Source organism: Lycorma delicatula, chromosome 1 (assembly GCF_047948215.1).
Source record: "Lycorma delicatula isolate Av1 chromosome 1, ASM4794821v1, whole genome shotgun sequence".
Classification (NCBI taxonomy): domain Eukaryota; kingdom Metazoa; phylum Arthropoda; class Insecta; order Hemiptera; family Fulgoridae; genus Lycorma; species Lycorma delicatula.
Genome location: NC_134455.1, coordinates 347,354,049 through 347,377,302, shown reverse-complemented (window position 1 = coordinate 347,377,302; position 23,254 = coordinate 347,354,049). Strand labels below are relative to the sequence as shown.

The window sequence follows — 23,254 nt, the reverse complement described above, 5'->3', positions numbered from 1 at the left end:
ATTTAGCATTGCAATTGATGAGAATATGAAAGAGGACAATTTTTTCAAAACCACTAATTTTTTTAGGTGAATATTTCATCTGCAGTTAAGTTAATCAGCACAATGTTAGAGTTTGGGGAAGTAAAGGGCATGAAAATCCTTGCACAGTTGTCAAACATGAAAGAGACTCATTGAACGTATTTTGTACAATTTCCTTAGACAAAGTTTGAGGATCTTTCTTTTCTGCAAAGCGAATTTTAACTGTTATTTCATACATTGACATTCTACAAAATTGGTTATTTACCCAACTTCAAGAATTTTCAAATGATTTCACAATTATGCAAAATGGTGCTCCATTTCATTTTCACTTAGAGGTCTGGTGGTATCTGAATGATACCATTCCAGGTCGGTCGATTGAAAGAGGTGGATCAGAAGATTTCATTCATTATCTGGTGTGGTGATCTAAGATAACCAAACCTTAACACCTAAAATTTTTATCTATATAGTTACATAAAGGAAAAGGTGTATTTACCTATATAGTTACATAAAAGAAAAGGTGTATTTACCAACTATGTCTGATATTCTTGAAGTTTTGAGACATTAAATTGTTGAAGTCGTGAATTCAATAACCAGGAAAAAGTTAATTTACGAGTGGCAAGAAATTGATTACAGTTTTGATATTTATCACAGTGCTTAATTTAGCTATAGTGTGCACTTACAGCTAATTTAGTGTGTATGTAAATTTAGCATGTGCATGTTGAGGGCACACTAAATCAACAACTAGAAATCTTTGAATGTTCCTGTGTGCAGTGATGAGTGATATGTATTTCTATATTTTATGGTTTTTAGATACAAAAATCTGAAATCTGCTTGTTATATTTAAATAACCCTGGTACTTAGTGAAAGTTTATATTACCTCAAAAAGATTTTCATAAGTATCTTTTTTCTATTTATCACTATTATTTTTTAAATAAAAAAAAGTTTTTAAATGAAAATACATAAATTAATTTTTGTAACAAAAATACATAAATTTTAACAACACATTAATCTCTTATCTTGTTGGTCAATCTAAACATTTTCTACCAATGGTTAAAAAAAAAAAAATGTAAGTGGGGAAAACTATTTAAAAAAAAATATAAATATATTTAAAACAGTTTGCAAAATAGCCAAATAGTATGGTAAATCTATTTCAGACAATAACATGATCCTCTGTCCAGAAACATAATTACTAATTTTGACATTTGGTATATCAGTGACTCTTTGATCATGTATGTGTTATATATGAGGTTCAATAAGGTTAAAAGCCCTAGCAGCAGATGTCATTATTAAAAAAGCTAATTACTCAAAAAAAAGTTACCTATGATTTGGTATTTGAAGTAAATAGAAACTGAACAATTATCGTTAGTGAAAAATGATGTGCAATTCTATTACATTCAAATCATTAATATGGATCTTTATAAAAGATTAAAAATTATCTTAGTCTTTATCAAACAAAGTTCTCTACAAGATTTCTTATTGGTAATTGCACAATTTATACTGTTTCAGTAAAAGTTACTTTTAAAACACACAAGAATTACAATTCTAAATAATATTTCACATAATATTTCAATTTTATGTTGTTTAATACTTTCCCATTTTTCTGAAACAGTAATGATAGAAGTTTTATAAAGTATTATAATTTTTGTTTTTTGCAAGAGAAGATGGGATAAAAAGTTTTACATAAAAGTTATTCAAAATCATGAAATAAATATTTCTGTGGAATCAGTCATATTTTTATCATAAAAAATAACAAATTAGTCAAATTTATGAGTAAAATTTCTCATATGTGTTAAGTTACTCGGTCATCTAAATATAAAAATAATTATCATTATTAAAGAAATTTTCTTTTACAGATTCAGTTACTGCTTATACAGTTCAAACAATACTGACAGTGTTGCAAAAGAATAAAAACATAAACAAATGTAAAAATATAATTACCGTTATAATCTGGTTGTTCTTCACAATCAGTAGGATCACTGTCGCTCAGAATATCAGTTTCTTTTTCATAAACATAACTTTCATCAAATTTTCCCAGCATTTCATTTAGAGTAACGTCATCATCAGAGAAATCGCTAGTATTACCATGATGCTCATCATTTGAAGCAGAACTTCTAGATGAAGAAGTAGATGATGAAGACGAAGATGATGCAGATCTGGCATGATGGAGGACATGACGACACGGCCTATTTAATTGAGGAGAGCATGTTGTCACAGATGTTAATAGTCTGCGATTTCTTACCACTCTAAATTAGAAATTGAAATAAAAATTAATCATTAATTCAAAACTAGACCCAGATGTAGCAAAAAAACCTTAATGGTATAATAAAATTTATGGTATATTTTGATGATATAGTAATTAAAGTAATGATTAGTAATACAGTAAAATAATTTAATCTGAAGGTCTCACACAATAGAGAACTTCATGATCCACTAATTACAGCACCTATTATCTTGGTTAATCAAGTTGTTTTGTATTGTACATATTCTCCTTGACATGAAATGTTTCACGTAGTAAAACTATGTGAAACACTTTTTAACCACAAATATAACTTCCAAAAAAACAACTTTTGTATAGATTTTGAAACATTTATTAAAGGGTGTCTCAAAATGAGTTAACATTAATTTTTTAATAAAATACATTTTTTAATTGATAATATTTTTGCTTTATTATAAAGTACTGACATGGGAAGTTATGTGTGATATAAAACATCTGACAAATGAGCATCTTGGGAAATGTCCCCAATGTTGTATCAAATATTTCCTTTGAGTTACTTAATTATTGTGGTTTGTTGAAGACACTTTATCCTTAAGATTACCCCAAAGAAAAAGGTCAAACAGTGTCAAGATAAATGATCTTGGTGACCAATTCACATCATCTCACTGTGAGATAACACGACCATCAAACTTTTCTTGCAATAACTGCATTTTTTCATTGGCAGTGTGGCATGTTGCACTGTCTTGTTGAAAACATGTCTTCCACATCCATATATTATTTTAGGCCATAAAATGTTTGAAATCATCTTACAATATTGAACTCCACTGACAGTAATGACATCTCTATTTTCATTTTCAAAGAAGTAAGATCCAATTAATCTTCCATGCCAAAATCCACATCAAACCATGAAAAGGATGTAGGATAAAGGATACATAGAAAGTTCTTCGATCTTTTTTGGATTTTCTGATCCCCAAATTCAACAATTTTGTTTACTGACAAAGCCGGAAAGAAGAAAATGTGTCTCATCACTAAAGCGATTTAAAGAGAATTTGCATTTTCACAGGTGCATTACAGAACACCTATATAACCCACTAGGTTGGTCTAGTAGTGAACTCACCATCGAAAATCAGCCAATTTTGAAATCAATAGTTCTAAGGTTCAAACCCTAGTGAAGGCAGCTACTTTTATATGAATTTGAATACTAGATCGTGGATACCAGTGTTCTTTGGTGGTTGGCTTTCAATTAACTACACATCTCAGGAACGGTTGACCTGAGACTGTACAAGACTACACACTTCATTTACATTCATCATTCAATTCATATCATCCTCATTCATCCATTGAAGTAGTACCTTACAGTGGTTCCAGACGATAAACAGAAAAAGAAAGAACGCCCATATTTTTAAGATTTTGCTTTTGTGACACTGTCAGTCATTGATAGAACTAGTTGTGTTACTTAGCAGTGTTATGAAAAATGCCTATCTTCTTCAGATTCTAACTGTGTCAATCCTGTATGTCTGGTATCGCACCAAACTGATGGTAAATTTTAACTTTTTTTACAACTACCAAAGGTCTGTACCATACAGAAGGGTAGTCGAAAGGGAGAATAGGAAGCCTCACTGTAAATGCTCGTATAGGACATATGTAACCAGTATCACAGCCGTGTTAAAGACAAAATAAGATTTATTTATTAAACTTTCTTTCAATTTTTTATAAATTTTAGAATTTACTTGTCGAGTCTTTTCAAATAAAAATTTAAGTAGAATTCTCAAAACAAAGAAGCATAAGTGTATTATGATTAAGTCAATTAGAATTTGTTACAACATTTTTACTTTACTGGGTTTTTAATGTTTTTTGGCAATTTGATTATGAAAAAATTTGTTAAGATTATTTTTTCAAATCTAATTTCCTGTCTTTTTAACTTCTATGATTATTTTTTTGTTCTTTTTATGAATATATGAGGTTTGTTCAGAAAGTTCTTCTTGGCCTGACAAATAAAACACAAGATTTGTCAAAAGTTTTTTTTATTTATCAACTTGCAATTTGATGCATTTTGACTAATGACTTTCCATATTTTAATATTCTCAGATTAATGTGATTAGTCCAACTCTCCAAAATAAGTGGTTCTCATCTATGACTTGCCATTTGAAGTTAAACTTTGTAAAAAAAATCCATTTATTCAAGCTTGGGAAGAGGAAGCAATTGGTGGGAATTCCAGCAAACACAGCGCATGTGGAAGCTATTTGATGCTTAGGTTACAGCATTTTGCAGCAAGAATCTAGAGGTGTGTGCAGGTGCATTATTTGAGCACTTTCTTTTTGGCCAGATGTGGATGTATGGCATGGACATAATCCTTCAATTGGTCCAGTAGTGAGGCATAACAGTTCCAGCTGATGTTCCTGCTTTTTTCGCCTAACAGCACTGGATCCTGAGAATGTCAAAAAACTGTAGCCATGACTTTTCCTACTGATGGAACCATTTTTGCTTTCTTTGGTACACTTTCACCTGCTCTCTCCCACTGTTTTGACTGGTGTTTGGTAATGTAATGATGGCTCTATATTTCATTTACTGTTATAAAACTTTAAAAAGAGATTCTACATAATTGCGTTTAAATAAGTCTTAACACCCTAGAGAAGTGATTAGTCAAATGCATTTTTGTAGATTGTTAACAAACATAGCAAACAATGAGTGGAAAGCTTTTTTGTACCCAAAATATTGTGTAAAATGTAGTGGACTTGATCCATTGAGATGAGATGTTTGTAATGTCAATAAGCTCACATACTTTCATTTGGCAATCATTTAATAATGCATTTTAAATTTTTGGAATGATTGCATTGGTCATAAGAGTTTCCTGTGTGCTTCCACAGACTTCCTGTGTTTTTATCATCTTGAATGGATGTACAACCATATTTAAATTCAGCAGCCCACTTTTTTACCATCAAAAACGAAGGGGAAGAATCCTTTAAAGTGGAATCTAACTCTTTTTGTATGTCTTTTAGGGTTAAACCTTTTAAAATAAAGTACTTTGTAACAGCTCAAACTTTAATTTTAAACCACCAATGGTACTACTTAGCATTGCCTCTCCCAAGCTGGGGCCTTGTCCCACAAGTAATGAGGAAGTATGGAGGGGGAGTAGTATTTGTTATGTTAAAAAACCTAGATCCATCTGGTTCCAGATGATAGCACCTAGTTATGGTTATGCACCTGCCTGTATGTTATATAGGCCACCTCCCTACGATTACAGGTGATAACTGGTCAATAGCCTTCACAGTAGAGGAGGAACTAGATTTTCAACAGTGTAGAGAGGGGTGGAAGAGCCTAGAATGGTGACTCGAATAAATTACCTTGCAGGTTCAGAGACAGCAAGATGGTAGACCCATTATTGAGCTCAATTTGTGCAGTGCTTGTAATGTGCCCAGAGCATTTTTTTTAAGTACTGGTAGAAACCAGATTAATCTCGGAATGGATGGAAAATATCGGTTAAAAAAAAGGACAGGAAATATGGATTGAAGATAAATTTGTTATAGGTACATGTAGTGTTCGGTCGATAGCAAATAAGGGCTAGCCCATGTTCAAAAGGGAAAAAGGTGTACATAAAGCGTTCATCCCTGAAACAAAAAAGAAGCTACATGACAACAAATATATATAAGATTATTTAATGCTTTATAGTGGTGTACAACAGACCCAATGAATAAGTAAATGGGGTAGCTATGTTTATATAAAAAGGTTAGAGAGTTGGATCAGGACATGTGAATATACACAGTCATTTGATCATACATATTCCATCTCTGTGTCAGGCAGAGAACTTTTTGAATGGCCATGGTATAATAAAATCAATGATGAAGTCCTACACAAGAACTACCGCATGAAAATAAACAAAAACAAAACGAAAGTAATGAAATGTAGTAGAAATAATGTAGATGGACCTATAAAAAATAAGATTAAGGAGGTAGAAGAATTTTGTTATTTGGGAAGTAGAATTATTAAAAATAGACAAAGCAGGAATGATATAAACACCGAATAGCACAGGTGAAATGAGCTTTCAGTCAGAAATATAATTTGCTTGCATCAAAAATTAATTTAAACATCAGAAAAACATTTTTGAAAGTATATGTTTGGAGTGTTGCTATATGGAAGGGAAACTTGAATGATTGGAGTACCTAAGAAGAAAAGATTAGGTTTTGAAATGTGGTGCTATAGGAGAATGTTAAAAATCAGATGAGCAGATAAAGTGATAAATGAAGAGGTGTTGTGGCACATTGATGAAGAAAGAAGCATTTGGAAAAATATAGTTAAAAGAAGAGACAAACTTATAGGCCACACATTAAGGCATCCTGGAATAATCACTTTAATATTGGAGGGACATGTAGATGAGAAAAATTGTGCAGGCAGGCAACATTTGGTATATGTAAAACAAATTGTTAGGGATGTAGGGTGTACGGGGTATATCGAAATGAAACGACTGGCACTAGTTAGGGACTCTTGGAGAGCTGCATCAAACCAGACAAATGACTGAAGACAAAAAAAGAAAATAGATAACATCAGTATTGGCAGGTGTGATATTCCAAGGGTAATAGGGTAATAAAAAGAATTGCCCTAGTGTTTACCTGGATAGATTAAGGAAAGTATCATAAACTCTGATCAAAGCAGCATCATAAAATACATAGTTAATTATAAAAATAAATTAGATTAAAATCCATGTAAACTATTTAAAAAATAGACATATGAATTAATGTTAGGATAAATAGATTCATGAAGGTACAAGGTATTACTAAAATTAGCAACAAAATAAATCATAAAAAAATAATTAAAAATAAATAACAAATCATAAATATAATTCAAAGAGTGTTAATGAAAATTATTTGAGCACTTTACATACACGACAGGCTCCTGAAATTTCACCGTTTTTTACTTGATTTTTTAATTATTGTTTTTAAAAAAAAACATTGACAGAGTAATATTGCTTTTATAAAATAAAATCTTTATTTGTCTTTTAAAAGAACTGGTGGGAAGATTTTTAAAATAGTTTGGTAATTTATTAAAAATGACTATGGAAGCAAAATAAGGTTCTTTCTCATAAGCTGAATGATGCGTCTGCTTACATGAGAACGGTTTGCTTGTATGGTTAAATAAATGGATATTGTTGTTTTTTTAAAATAATTAATTTTTATTGTAGCAAAGATTGTACATTCAAATATAGACAGACATATGCATGATAAATTAACATTTTCAATTTTCTAAATATTGGTTTATATGATTCAGACACAGTTGATTAAGGAGTTGATGGTCAGATCGTTGATGGGTACCAAAAAATGGTCTAACAACCCATTTTTAATCTTGAAAACATTCCGATTTCAAGAATCGGAATCTGTTATTATAGACATATCAATGGATAATCTTCATTATTAACAGATATTAAAAATTTCAACATGTAATGATGTTTGGTATAATTTTTATACATATCTGTGTTAGTTAGGCTATATTAAATATACTATGTTAAAACAAATTTTTACTTACGGACTAACAGTAACTGATGCTTGTGAATTCTTTAAAACATTATTTGTGCCCTTAAGTTCTTCTTTTATTAACTTCTTTTTTTCTTTGATTTTAGGTGAAAAACAATTTTTTGCTTCAGCTGGTACATTACGACAACCACTAGATGACAGTGTAGAGCTGCTTCCAACTGTTGATGAAGTTTCTCCTTGTGAATTATAGTTTTTGATACTTGGTGGATGGGCTGTCTGCTGTGGCCCTAGCCATGGATTAGTCCGTATTCTGTTACGCTGTCTTGGTGATGCACTGAATAAAAATTTTTAAAAGTATTAAAAACCTTGTTTTAAAATATATTTAAGTTTTGAAACTAATTTTCTAATTTTAATACCAAAAGTTTCAAACAAGTTGTAATTTAGTTTTGAAATCAGTAATTATTGTACACATTTTTTTTAGAAAAATATAAAATTGTAATAAAGAAAAATAAAATATAACAAATACTCTTTATTTCCAAACTTTCTATTTTTCCATGTGCGGCTACCAAATTCAATGCCTCTGAGGAGGAGCAATTGAACAATTTTAATGTAAAGACTAGGTTGTGACAATCATTTTAAAACTAACTGAAAAAAAGTTTGAGTCAAAACAATAATGCACCCATTTAATAAACAATATGTCACCCATTTAATATTTTTCACAGCTAGTTTCAAAAGTGGCTTACAGATCACCCCAAGTATCTTATACCAAAAGAGTGGTGTGCAACTGGAATGATTATGTTATTGACCATTACTTTATTGAAGGAAATGTGGAATATGAAAAGTACCTGCATTAGCTCCAAATTGACTAATGTCTACATTGGATATCATTGAGCAGCATCATGAATGGATCATGCAAGATGGAGCCCTCCACACTACTACAGTACTGCGAGTACTGTATAACACTAGCAGGGAGAAACCTCTCCTGAACACTGGAATGGTCACAGAGTATCTGTTGAATAGGCTCCACGATAGCCAAATTTGAATCTAACAGACTTTTCATACTGGGGGTATCTAAAATCATGAATGTGTTAAAGTTCATGATGTAGACTTATGAACCAGGATTGAGGATGAATGCCATGGATGCCAAGCCATAGACAATCATTATGGCCCTGGGATGTTAAACAATCTAAAATTCTACCTAGAGAGCTGTCTCGAATTTGATGGAGGACATATTAAACAAATACTGTGATTTCACAGTAGGATGCAGGAGTTTTTGTACATCTGTATATTAATATTATCCGATTAATATTTTACTTAAAAAAAATATATCACATATGTTAAACTTGTACCTGGAAAGATATGGTGATGTACACTGGTAGGATACATTTGTTAATGCAGAAGAAGAATCACCAGAATCTTTTTCTGCTATTGCCTTTTCTCCCCTTTCATTCTCATTCTGTTGGTTCCTTGGGTGTTGTGGAAAAAACAATTCAGGCCTGCACTGGCTCTCGTCATAAGATTCTGTCCTCCGATGAAAGCTGTTGTTCATAGGTTGTTCTATCTTGTATTGTGCCTAAAATATTATAATTAATTTTATGTAATTAAAATAACAAAAATTAATAATGTTTGGGTTTTCTATTCATTTTGTATATGTTATTAAATATCATAAAATAAAAAGACATAATAATTTTACGAGAAAGTACACATTCTTAAATATAAACACATGGATAATTAACATGTTTTATTTTCTAAATATCAGTCAACATGATTCATACTTAAGAGCGCCAAACAATGATCTGACAGCCATTTTTATATCTTGAAAACTTGTTCTGACATTTTGAAGGAACCCCAAGGGATGATATTTTACTGCATATGGATCTTATATGTAAGCATAATAAATATTTAATAATAATAAGCTTAGTGCTTTATTAAGGCACTCTGAAATTATGATAAAATGGTATGATTACTTATATTCATAAAATATTTATATTAGCTGGTCAGAGCTTATTTCGATCACCCTTTCTGTCACTGGACCCCTGCTATGTTATCCTCATGGTGGTAAGAATAATACTGATAAATAACAATTAAAGCCTGAAAAGCTCACTTTCCTCCAAAATTTCCTTCGTTCTTGACATAGAAGCTCGTGCTTTAGATGAACATATTCCTTTTGGTTCCCTTTCCATTACCTAAAATACCCTATACCTCTGAAAGGGGTCAAGGGGTAGAGAGCTGAAGATTAGGTAGGTTATAAAATGCATAGTCTATTATTTTTACAAAATAAAAAATGGAATTATTAGGTTGTCATCCAAGAGAAAAAATTTACAACTTCATCCCTAAGGGAGCTAGGGCTTCAATCTATGGCTTAAAACTTTCCCTGGGATATCACAAATGAATCCTGAAAGTTTGAAAGCAATCAATTGGTTTGTTCTCATGGGATGCTGTTGCAAATGAATAAAACTGCCAAACTTATATATATATATATATATATATATGTGACATATATATATATATATATATATATATATATAAAACATTCAAGGAATGTTTTGCAATACGACTTTATTTAAAAAAAATTTTTCAAAATAATTTTCACTATACATTATACACTTCTCCATCTTTTGAAACCAATCTTCAAAGAAACCCTTTTCTCTTTAAAAGAAAGATTTGGGCACACTCATAGTCCAAAGCCCTTAGGAGGTCATCATTGCTCATAAAATTCTTCCCTTTCAGTCTGTACTTCACCTGGGGTAACAGTGCAAAGTCAGATGGAATGAGGTCAGAACTGTGGGAGAATGCTGTAAGAATTTTATTCCAATGCTGGCCAAATACTGAGAGTAAACTGTGAAACAGAGTGCTGGAGCGTTACCATGGTGAAGAAACAAATTTCATTCTTGAGTTTGGGTGCAACTTCTTAAGAGTTTCAACAACTTTAGACAGGCATGCCTTGGTATATGACTTCCCTGTAACTGTCTACTGAGTTTCCAACACAGGTCACTGAAACTCCTCCACTTAAAAAATACAGCCACTATTCTCTTTTTCACTCATCTGGATTTTCAAACAGCAATGGGGGACGTCTCTTCATCTTCAAACAGCTACACTTTGTTCTGAGCCTTTGTTCAGGATGTTGTAATAGTACAGTCAAGTTCCATCATCAATATTCTTCACATAGGTAGATTTCCTTTTTTCAGATTTTTTCAGCATTCCATGTCACCATGAAACACAATGTGCCATTTGATTCATCAGTCAAGTTACAAGGCAAAGGGTACAAAGCCTTCTAACGTCAATGGGATCTCACAGCATAGCATGAACTGCTGCTGCAATAATCCCCAAGAATAGCTCTATTTGCAACCTTTTGTCTGAAGCTTTTTCTGTACTGCAGCAATGTTCCCTCAGTCACAAAAAAGACAGTCAACCTGACCTTGGAGTGACCTCAAGTCCAAAATTTTCTCTTTCAAACTCTCGGTACTAGCTAAATATATCTGTATGATGAGGACATTTTTCTCCAAGCACAGGAGCCATTTTCTCTAAATGATGATGAGTACTTAATCCGCGTGAAAACTTGTAGAGCATAATTAACTGGTATTTAGTTTTCATAGTGATGATAACATTATTACCTCTTTTTACTAACAAAGCTATAAAAAGTAAATCATACTGAAACAGTGACTAGAGTGGTTATAGTACATGTTGGGACCTCTCAAAACAGATGCTAACTTGTAACTATCTGTGCTAATCCATTCTGTTGTATTGCAGAACTTTCCTAGTGCCCTTTGTAAGTATGTATGTATGTATGTATATATATATATATATATATACATACATACATATAAATTGTCTTCAATTGATTTATTTGAAAAATTCATCCATTTTTGCTGTTTTTTTTTTCAAATCTCAAATTCTGTATAGTATTGTCTGTATTGCTTTTTAGCATAAAATACCACTGAGGTTAGAAAATAAATTTTTTTACATTCTGTGGTGCTACCCATAAACTTTATCTTCATTGCCATCATTTTTGCCAGTCACATTTATTGTAATTCTTTCCAGTCCCATCATTGCAATCTTCATTTTCAATATCCTATATCTTCATACATCCAAGTCAATTCTTTGTGATTTCAACTTGTAGCAAACAGTCGTTTTCTGTAACTGCCATGATTCAAAACAGATGATTTGCTGACAGAAATAGTACACAGTAGACTAAATGATTTTGAATTATTGTTTGATTAATTTTATGTCAACTGCTGGCTACAAACTGTATTGCTGCAATAAGTTGAATCTTGCAATAATATCTTTAGCTAAGGAGCACAAAATTGAGATATTTTTTAATATTTTATGTAAGACATAATTTACTGATTTCCAAAGTAAATTGATTAAAAAAAATTTATTACACTCAAGTAAATTGGTTTAACTTAATTGGTGATGGATAATTGTTGGATAAAAATCAACATGAAAATATTACACATAAAGATTAAAGAAGTCAAAATTGATAAGCTCAGAATATACAAAACATATAAAAATACATAAACAATAAAGATCTTACAAAATCTGATTCAAGTACCATATCTATCAGCAAGCAATTCCAGTGGCAGTCTCTGAAGAACACAGACTGAAAGCTTTTTATGTCTTTCTTTTTAGAATGAGTATTTAAGATGATTTTCAAAAAGTTTTGAAGTCATTTCTCAATAGTGTACCATTTTTTTGGGTAAATATAATTTTTTAATAATTTTAAAATTCTAAAAAAGAGGCTAAAACAGAGTATAAAGTAACATTTACTTATACTCTAATATTAGTAAAAATATAATCATGAAATTTAATATCATTATATTTGTGTTATACCTTTGGTACAGTTTGTTCAACAATCAAATTATTGTTTTTTCCAATTCTTTCAATAATATCTTCTTCAGTAGAAGATTCTCTATGTAAAATTTCAGCTGGCTGTTTCGGTTTCCTTTTAGCATCTTCTCTTCTACGTCTAGCGGTCCTGGGGGTGAGTAATAGCACAGTTGTGTTGTTAGTAGCCACTCTGTCCTTTTCTTCTTCAACTAATGCACGATTAGAATCAGTTTCCTTGCCTTGCGACTGGAAATAATGTGTTCCTAAAAACAAAGAATATTATTAAAATAAAAAAATTAAGCATTAAACAGTTTGATCGCTAAAAGTTTCTATATCTGAATAACTACTTAATGAAGTTCTCTAAATTTAAGGTTTTTCATACATTTATTATACAGTTCTGATTTGGGAAGATTTCGATTATTAAAATTTTTGTTATTAAATCTTTATTAAGTATGGTAGTTCACTAACATCCTCAATAATATGAACATGCAATGTGCACCTCAGGAGGAGTTGGCCAAATTGACAGAACTAATTCAGGACATCAAAAACAAACAAAAAAATTTCATGTTAAAAAATGTTCTACCACACTTCATTTTCCCTCTGTCCAGCCATTTTGTGTTTTTTAAATAAAAATTTATGTCTTAAGAAAGAATTGAGATAGTTTATGAAATTTAGTGCAGTATATACCAAATAAAATCAACAAAATTGAAAAATTCAAAACTTGGTTGAAATTTTACAAGATTATGACCATATCAGTTTTGTTATATATTGGAGAATGCTGGACTTGTACTAGGGAGATTTATCACAAATAACAGCATCTGAGGTGCCATTTGTTTGACAACATAAGAAACAAGGTTATCTAGAAGGAGTTTCAGGTCCACTATTTAGTAAAACAGCTTGTCTTCAAATGGAAAAAGGAATGGTGACAACATGCAGAGAGTTTGAATAACATGTGATTAATTTAAAGACAGCATCAATCTGGAGAAGTGACAAATTTTTGCACTTGTAAAAGATGAAAAGACCAGATTCCTATAAAGGAAACATAATGTAATAGATTGGTTATCTGGATTGATCTTTTCAAGACTGAATCTGGATAATCAGAAATCAGATAAATGGAAAGATAAAAAAAGCTTTATCATATGCACTGGAAGAAATTTTAATGTTTAATGGGTACCACACTTAATAAAAAGGCAAACATGAAAAAATAAATGTATTTCAGTAAAATTAATGATATAAAAACGGGTGCAAGTTATTTCATTCTTAAAATACATTACAAAAAATCCAGTAAGTAGAATAAATTTGCTAATAAAGAATCAAAATTTATAAAAACTATCAAAAGAAATTAAAATTTACTACAGTACTGTTTTATAATAAAGTCATTTAAAAAACTTAACAAAAAACGTATTGAAGAGAAACTGAGTTAAGTTATTGTGTGTTATAAAAAATATCACTTCTTAAAAATTACAGCACATTTAATAGAATAAAACTTAGTGCCAGTCAATAATTAAAACATACGTTTAAAAACATTCTTTCTTCTTAAAAGAATCTGTAACCTATACTTGCTTTAATATTGATCTTTGTTTATGAGCTGCAGAATAAAAAAATTGTTTTAAGCAAAGAATCTATGTAAGAATCAGTACATAGTGATAGATAAACATTCAAGAGCTTTTTCATGTGACGGTCCAAGATGCAAGTCATTATAATTACATCATAGTTCATGCTTGACTAATTAATGTGGTTCCATCAATCTTTTCAGAACTTAGTTTTATAATTAGTTTAACACAGGCCTAAATGTATATATGTTTTTTGCAACATGAATTACAAAGAGTCAACTAAAATACCCAGTAAAAATAACAATTGATAAAAATATATTTCTTGTGGAAGCGAACAAGAAATGTACTTTAATTTGAATAGTATTTTAAATTTTCTAAATAAATTATTAATTTTTAAAAAATTTACCAGTGCGATTATAAGCAATTTTTATGTTTGGACATCCATAATATCAGCATTAAGATTATTGGTGTTTCCATGTAATTAAAACAGAAATAAAAATAAATAAATGAAAGCCTTTGAAATTGAAACAGCATACACTTAATCCTTCTCAGATGAAAAAGAAGAATGTTTATAAGACTGGGGGGAAAATACATTTTGAGAATATCTACAGACGTATGGATGTACTTCTATAACCTGAAGAAGTTATAAGTACATAGCAAAGTAGTTGTTATGCTCACTTCCTATTGACGCAAAGTGAGGTCCTTTTTCAACTTGTCCTGTTAGCAATAAGTTCATTTATTTGTGTGTTTCCAGTGCAGTTACAGCAAACATTTTACTGACTTTTTAAAAAAAATTTACATTATTAAAAATCTAAGAATTAAAATAGCCACTTAGTTTTACGTTTTTAATAAACTTTTGCAAATGGTTTTTGAGAGTACAGAAAAACATTAGCAAAAATTTCAGGCTCATAGGTCTACCTGTGCGAATGTTGATGTAATATTCAGGTGGTATAGAAGCACCAGGTGAGGTGCCATCAGTTGAATATCCAGTCGAGTAAGCAGACTCAGGAGATGACAGGTTGTTAGCAGGACATGTAAGTGTAGATACATTTTGTTGTTGAGGCTGCAAGCTCATAGAGGCCTTAGCCGTCTTTCCATCTTCACAGAATCCACTTACTTTATCATCAATTCTATCCTGGAAAAAAGAATCATCATATAATTTCATTCTCCAAATATTAAGAAATCAATTACTTTTAAACAAACATGCAGTGAAACTATTAGAGAATGAAATTGAATTTATATACCCAAACATTAAAACTTACATTAAATTTGGTTACAAAAAAGTAAGTTTTTTAAATATTTGTTAAGATTTGAATAAAATACATATATAGCTTTTAAATTTTAAACACTAACAAAAAATTATCATATAAATAAATAATAAGCACAAAATTTAATAAATTTTAGAGATCTGTTATAAAGATATTTTCTTCTTTTAATTTAATATTTTCAGTCAGTTGCTGAAAATATAATTAAGATAACATCACTAATACAATATATGTACTTTAACATAACCAACTTTATACATAATTTCTTAAGACTTTTTTTTATAATGGAATAAATCTTTATTCTAATCGGAAAATAAAAATACATTATATAAATCACTTCAATTAAATATAAAAATTTACTACAAAACAATTCACAATTCAGGAGATAATGGAAAATATTCTGATCACACAATTATGTACAACCTGAACAAAAACATAGAAAATTTTGGTGTTTTATAATTTTTAAATTTGTATTATTTAAAAATTTATTAACAGAGTAATATTGTTTTTGTAAAAGAGATTCCTTTAAATATATTTTAAATAAACTGAGATCTTCTAAATGGTTCTACCATTTTTTTAAAAATTGTAACAAAAGCATATAAAACCCTCTCTCGTAAAGTATCGTGTTGAATATATTAAAATAGTTCTATTACCTGGTTTGGTAGAGCTGGATATTATTATTCTTTTAAAAATGAGTGACTAATCTTTTAAGTAAAGACTGTACATTCATTATATATACATATATATATATATACAAAACCTTCAAAAATCAGATCCAAAAATACAAACCCCAATCCTATTAACAAAGATGAAAATGGTAAACTAGCCCATAAAATAAAGAGAATGGGGAAATCCTAGCTAATTATTTCAACAAACTCCTAAATTGGGAAGAACTGACAAAAATCCTAAAGTTCAACACCAACATCCCAATAACAACACCACCAGAAAACATCATCCCTCCCACAATAAAAGAATTCTTACCAAGCACTGGGTGAGATGAAGAATTCCAAAGGAGCAGGGGATAAAACAGACTCTAACAATAACAGGGGAATCTTACTCCTAGATACAACATACCAAATTCTATCAAGAATCATCTTTAACAGGATTAGTTCACAACTTGAGAAAGAACAGGGAGAATACCAGGGAGGTTTCAGACAATGGAGGAGGTGTACAGACCAGATCATGAGTTTGAAGCTAATAATGGATCACAACAGGAAAAGAAACAGAGACATGGTGATTAAATTTGTAGATTTCAAGAAAGCTTATGACTGCGTCCACGCAGAATCGCTACTAAAAATTCTACGAGACCTCGGACTACATACCAAGTTAATAAACATGATAAAACTGTCTCTCATAAACACTAAGTCGAAGGTAAAATTCAGAGGCAAGCTCTTGGAACCATTTGAGATCAAAACAGGACTGCACCAAGGCAAGGTTCTCATCGCTATTATTCAACTGCACTCTAGAAATGGTAATGAAAGAATGGCTCAAAAAATGCCCGAAAAAGTAAAAATGGGCCAAAAAATCAAAACAAACTGTCTTGGTTTCGCCAACGACTTGGCATTGCTAGCAAATAACATCAATGAAGCTAAATCACAGATATTAGAACTTCAAAACATTGAAAATAAAATTGGCCTCAAAATATTATTTGAAAAGACAGAAATTATGCCCCAAAAAACCAATATGATTTAAAAAAGTAAACATAAATGATAATAAAATTAAAATAGTAACCCAACTTAAATACCTTGGAAAAATAATAAACAAACTGAATGAAAAAAACCTCGATCCAAATAAGAAGTAACAAAGCAGTTGAAGCTCAGAAATTGAACTGATACACTTACAATAAAACATTTCTATCAATAAACGCAAAAATAATTCACTACAACTCAGTTAGAAAATCAGAAGCCACTTATGCAGCAGAAAAAACAGTCTTCCACCTGAATGAACAATCAAGAAAAAACAGATTCCAGGAAACCAAAAGAAGAATTGGAAAAAACCTATAATAATAAAAAGTACAAGAAAAACAGGCAGTGGTGGATTGTGCTCGACAAAATCATGTGCAAAGAGTTAGAACCCATCACTGATACCATGTGTAAGAGGAGACTAGGATTCTTTGGATATATCATGAGAATGCAAGATTCAAGACGTCTGAAACAGCTAGTATAGTACAATCTTTATTCAAAAAATACCAAGATAGGATGCAGATGGATCAGAGAAATAAGAGAGAATCTGAAGGAAATTGATTGTACACCAGAAGACACCACAGATAAGATAAAATTAAACAAGAAAATCAAGAACAAAAACACTTACTTCACACTCACAAGAAAAAACTCACAACATAAGCATTTTAAAAACTAGAAAGGGCACAAAGTGATGCTATGCATCATAAAAGATAATAATAATAATAATAATAATAATAATAATAATAATAATATACATATAAACATAAGGATAAGTTAATATATTTAATTTTCTAAATATTGGTCTACATGATTCATATTTATGGTCGCCAGATAGTGATCTAACAGCCCATTTTTGTATCACAAGAACTTGTTCTGACATTTTCAGGGAGTCTGAGGAGATGACATATTTTATGCAAGAATATACATAAACATAATAAATACTCATACTTAATAGTGATAATGACATTATTAATGTTTTATTAAGGTGCTTCAAAGCAAAACAATTTGGCTTGATTTTGTTCAAATGGGATTTGATTATCTCATTAATTTGTCGTACAATAAAATACTCAGAAATTTACTCTATGGGCCAACAGAAATACTACTCTAATCATTAATGGGAATTCTATCTACACTATCTGCAAATTTACATCTAACTAAGAAGCATACTTCAACAATGAAATAAAAAATGATTAAATTTGGTTGAGTTTAATAACTGAGGAAGTAATTCAATCTAGAGGTCTTTGGTTCACAGAATGAACAAGAATACGTCCAAATTTACTCATAAACTAAATATTTATTTTCTATAAATAAAGTTTATAAGAAACAAAAAAATTATTTTGGTTTTCTTTCATCAAAATCGGTTTTTCAAATTTTCAATTTAAGGAAGATTTATTTTTGTTACACATGGGCAAAATAATGTAATTACATACAATTGTAATAAAAAATCTATCTTATGTTCTCTCCTCAAAAAGTATTTAACTTACTCAACATATGAGAGTGGTATAATAGAAAAATTAAAATATAGTTGTTACGTAAATGAAGTGATTGTGTTAAAAATCACCTTCAGATTAATATTTTTAAGAATTAGTTATAGTCAGTACACCTTTACAACCATTATTATTTTATGCTTCTTAAATACCACTTAATTACCATTAAAGTATAACTATTTGCCTAATTCAAGTTAAACATTTTTTAACTAATGAGAACTGCTCTTGGGTTTATCTGTTGGTGTGGAAATAGATACTAGAAAAATTCAATGTCAATATTTACATTAAGAACATTAATCTATAAAAAATATTAACTAAAATGGATCCTAACCGTTCCCTTTTTAGACCTGAGAACTGCATTTGATACAATACCTAAAAGAAAAATTTCCTATGGAACAAAAGTTGTTATGGGGCCATGATGTAAGCAAGAAACTGATGGAAGTTATTAAAAGCACATATTCAGATTCTAATGAATATGTAAAAATAAATGGAAAAGTGGGTAACAGGTTTGGAAAGGATTGAGGGATAAAACAAGGTGATATTTTGAGTCCAGTTTTATTTATAACATTTCTGGATGATATGAGAAAGTGGCCCCAATGGAGAACAAAGAGGACAATCATTGGCTAATGGAACTTCACATTTGTGGAGATGCAAGCACATGGGTTTTTGTTGAGTAATAACCATAAAGATTTACAGGTGTATGTTACACAACAGGTGAGTTCCCTCAAAGGTAGACAAGTGGAAAGGCTAAAGTTATAAAAGTTAGAAAAACTGTTGGGACGTGAAAACTATGAACATTGATTGTTTGAGAGGAAAGGTAGAAGAAAGAAGTAAATGGCTGTCAGTGTCTCGGAGTTTACATCTTTAATTGCGGCAAAGTAGGTAGAGTTTGTAATAAGAGTGCAGAAAGGACTCTGTCTTATTATAACATCAAGTAATTTATAAGAATAGTAAATGATATATGAAAACGAGGTGAGAAAATGAAATTCCTTTAATAAAAACACTGGCATAAATATACAAATCAGTATTTCTTTCTATCTGTATTAGTATATATATGGTAGCAAAATGTGGTCATTAAGTTTTTATTTTTCATTGTCAACACATTGCAGTTTGATCAATGATTTTCCAATTTTTTAACCTTTTTAATAGTATCGATATTTGTGAATGTCAATGCTTCGACCAAACAATAGAGCACTGCATTTTTAAACATCATCGACCTTTCTGTGGAGTGGCATCGTTGTTTTGAAATGCTATTCTTACCAATGTATTATTCAGTATCTGCTGCGATCTGTTGATGAGTATTCAAAATATTTTCAGTGCTTTCAACAAACTAGATAGCTAATTTTTGCTTGTTTATATTCAATTCTAACCACATGTATGTGTTTTCTTCTAGAATACTTTTATATCTGTTCATGATAAGTTTTTATTTGTAGTTTACTTTTAATTTTTATTTGTTATTTGCATGATAAAAATGTCAAAAAAACTGTCTGACTACCAAATAAATGAAATAATAATACAGTGTTTTTCTGATTCCGAACATGATAATTCAGATTCTGAAGTAGAAGAGGTAAGAAATTATGTAAACATTGAAGATAATTTTTAACAGGAACAATTACGAATTGATAATTTAGATTTTGAACAGTTCTTAGGTCTTCATGGTAAAAATGAGGATGAAGTAATGCAAAATGTAGGAGTTGTAAGTTCAGTTCAAGAAAATGATAGGTCAGACAATGATATGTAACATGAACCCAAAAAAAACACTGATGAAGGTGCCAGTACTTGTATGCCCAAAGTAAGTAAACCAAAATGCATGAAAACCTAAAAAGATGCTCCTCCAAATTTCAAATTTATTTGGAAGAATGAAAAAATTATAAATCAATTTTGGATGACTTTGATGACAGTAATTCTGGGATAGAATCTGATGTCAACTTGCTTGATGAATCTACAGAGGCAGACTGTTCCAAATTATTTTTTGATCATGACTTAGTTCAACATATAGTTGAGGACACAAGTCGTTACATAGTCAGGACACAAGTCATACATATATTACTAATAATTTTGAATTGGCTCCACTATCAAAACTAAAAATGTGGATCCCGCTAATGTTCATGAAATGTACAAATTTTTATTGTGCATCGTGTATATGTCAAGTTTGTAGACTTTATTTTGTGAATTTTTTAAAGTTTTTAGAGATATTTTAAATACTTTACTTTGTAGTTTTGTACCAATTCAATCATTCATAATGTACAAAGAACTTTTTCATGTTATATTTTCAGAAGATAAAAAAAATACGTATGTCAATTAAAACTTTGTAAACCATTTTTCCAAGTTTAAAATAAATTAATTTTAATTTTTTGTTAACAATTGTGTTTTCTTTGTTCAATCAGAGATAAAGTAATATAAAACTTCATGTAAAAAAAGTACTGCTCACAGGGGTCATATAGGTACAAAAGCTGTTGCTACTAAAAAGGTTAATACTAATTTTTTATAAACATGGCACGTTGGTAATAAAATAAGAATTATTTATATAATTTTATTTCCACTACCAACATTCATTAATAGTAACTATGTTCGAGCGCTTTCGGAGATTATTACTCCATCCTCAAGAACAATGATGTAATATATATAATAAATATTTACTTCACATATAAATAACTGTAATAAAATAAATATAACAATTGATCGTCAAGGAGGTAAAATAAAGTCAACATTATATATACATCATGTCAGTAAGAAGGCCACAATGGTTATGTTTATTAGTATGAAACAGTTTTACCAGGGTAAAATACTAAGGCTTTACTAAGGGTTAATACCTTTAGTATAATGCAATTTGTCCACCTGTTCAGAATAAGTGGTTGTTTCAGCTCTGATCTCATTATTTTAAGTAAATCTTTTTTCAGCGAGTGATTTTTTTTTTTTTAGATTTGGAAAGAGAAAGTAACCACTAAGTAGACAACTCTGGCGCTTGTGGAAACACTTCGAAGCATGAATGTTTTGCATTAACAATCCACTTGACCTGCGTGAAGGCACATTATTGTGGTAAAAGAGCAGCACTTTCTTTTTGGCCAGATGCGGACTTTATTCTGAACAGCATCCTTCAATTAGTCCAGTAGTGAAGCTTATATTAATCCATGGAGATGGTCCTGTGTTTTTCCAGGTAATCAATGAGCCATGAAAATGAAAAAAAAAAAACATAGCCATGAGTTTCCCTGCAGAAAGAACAGTTTTTGTTTTCTTTGGTACACTTTCACCTGCTCATACCCATCATTTTGACTCTGGATTGTAATGGTGAATAAATGCTTAATCTACTCTTATAAAATGTTGAAGAAATTCAATGGAATCTCGTTTAAATAAGTCTAAACATTCTTGAGAAGTGTTCAATCGAATAATTTTTTGGTCGACTTTTAACAAATGTGGCACCCATCAAGCAGTACGCTTTTTCATACCCAAAACATTGTGAAAAATGTATTGGACATGATCCATCGATATGTTTGCAATGTCGACAAGCTTATGTACCTTTATTCAAGGATCATTTAATACAGTATGGATTTTTGTGATCTTTTTGTTGGTCTAATGTTTTTTTTTCTTTATAAAAATGCTGTATAACCATGTTTAAATTCAGCAGCCCTCTTTTCTACTGTCAAAAACCTTTAAAGTGGATTCTAACTATTTTTGTATGTCTGTTGAGGTTAAATCTTTTAAAACAAATTATTTTATAACAGTTTGAACTTCAATTTTAACCATTTTTCAGAGAATATCAAAACTTGTTTGATTTACACGATCGCAACAAACAAAGACCCGTTTGAAACTTCACAGCACGCCATCTGAAGGATCATAGTTGACAAATATCATAATCATTTGATCATACTTGCACCATTTCTATCAGGTCGAGAACTTGTCGAACTACTCTGGTATAAACCGAATACAAAAATAAAGAAATGAGAGCAAATTTTTTCCAATAGGTTAATTCTTCAAGGCAAACTGCTAGTATGTAGGAATGAGATAAAATAATTTGCAGTCCTTGCCTGAAATTAAACACATGAGTTTCAGTTTAAATGTATTTTTTGCCAGTCTTTTCAAATAGTTCTGTTAGGTTACCCTACCAGTGTTTACCACCTACCAGTGTTAACCAGTGTTTTCCCAAGATCTGGGAACTGTTCTCAGTGGTGGGAGCGGTAGTGTAAGAGGTCTTACCATATTTCAAGGCCAGTATTTCAGTAAACAAAATGAAATAACTAAAAATAATTTTAAAAAATATATATTTGTTTTTTAATACTCACAAAATTTTTATCGTCAGTAGATTTAGATGAAGAATCTACTAATTTTCCTTTAGTGGTTGCGTCTTTATTACGATGTTGCTTTTTGCGAGAGCGCACGATGTGCGTTTCCATCCACGAGCGAATTTTCGTTCCAAACATTTGCATTGAGCTTTTCTGACGTTAAATTAACATCATTTCTACCTTCATTAGCGTATATTTTCACACAAAACCTTCTAAAATATACCTCTTTATTAAATAAATTTTTATCATTTTTTAAAGAATTTATCCTCCACTGATAAGCATTATGATATGATGATCTTTCTCAAAAAATCTGAAAGAAAAAAGAAAAAAAAGACAATTTGTATTAAACGAAAATCTTTTTTTAGATCTCTTAATATTCATGATTAATTGATACACAACCACGAGGCTTGGCTGATAAATTTTGCACACTATGTGCTACATGGAGACAAAAGGTACTATCGA

The 23,254-nt window shown here is 30.4% G+C and overlaps 1 protein-coding gene across 1 annotated transcript in view; it reads right to left on the bottom strand.

Annotated features, from left to right (window-relative positions):
* LOC142318413 (uncharacterized) overlaps positions 1-23,044 on the bottom strand; it is a 49,235-nt gene extending 26,191 nt beyond the window's left edge. Inside the window, exons 1-6 of the mRNA XM_075354998.1 lie at positions 22,793-23,044; positions 14,997-15,213; positions 12,529-12,788; positions 9,048-9,271; positions 7,751-8,032; positions 1,957-2,261 (exon numbers count right to left, since the gene is read on the bottom strand). Coding sequence (XP_075211113.1) covers positions 1,957-2,261; positions 7,751-8,032; positions 9,048-9,271; positions 12,529-12,788; positions 14,997-15,213; positions 22,793-22,936 — 1,432 coding nt within the window. The 5' untranslated portion in view covers positions 22,937-23,044. The remainder of the gene's footprint in view (positions 1-1,956; positions 2,262-7,750; positions 8,033-9,047; positions 9,272-12,528; positions 12,789-14,996; positions 15,214-22,792) is intronic.
* Between the last annotated feature and the right edge of the window lie 210 nt (positions 23,045-23,254).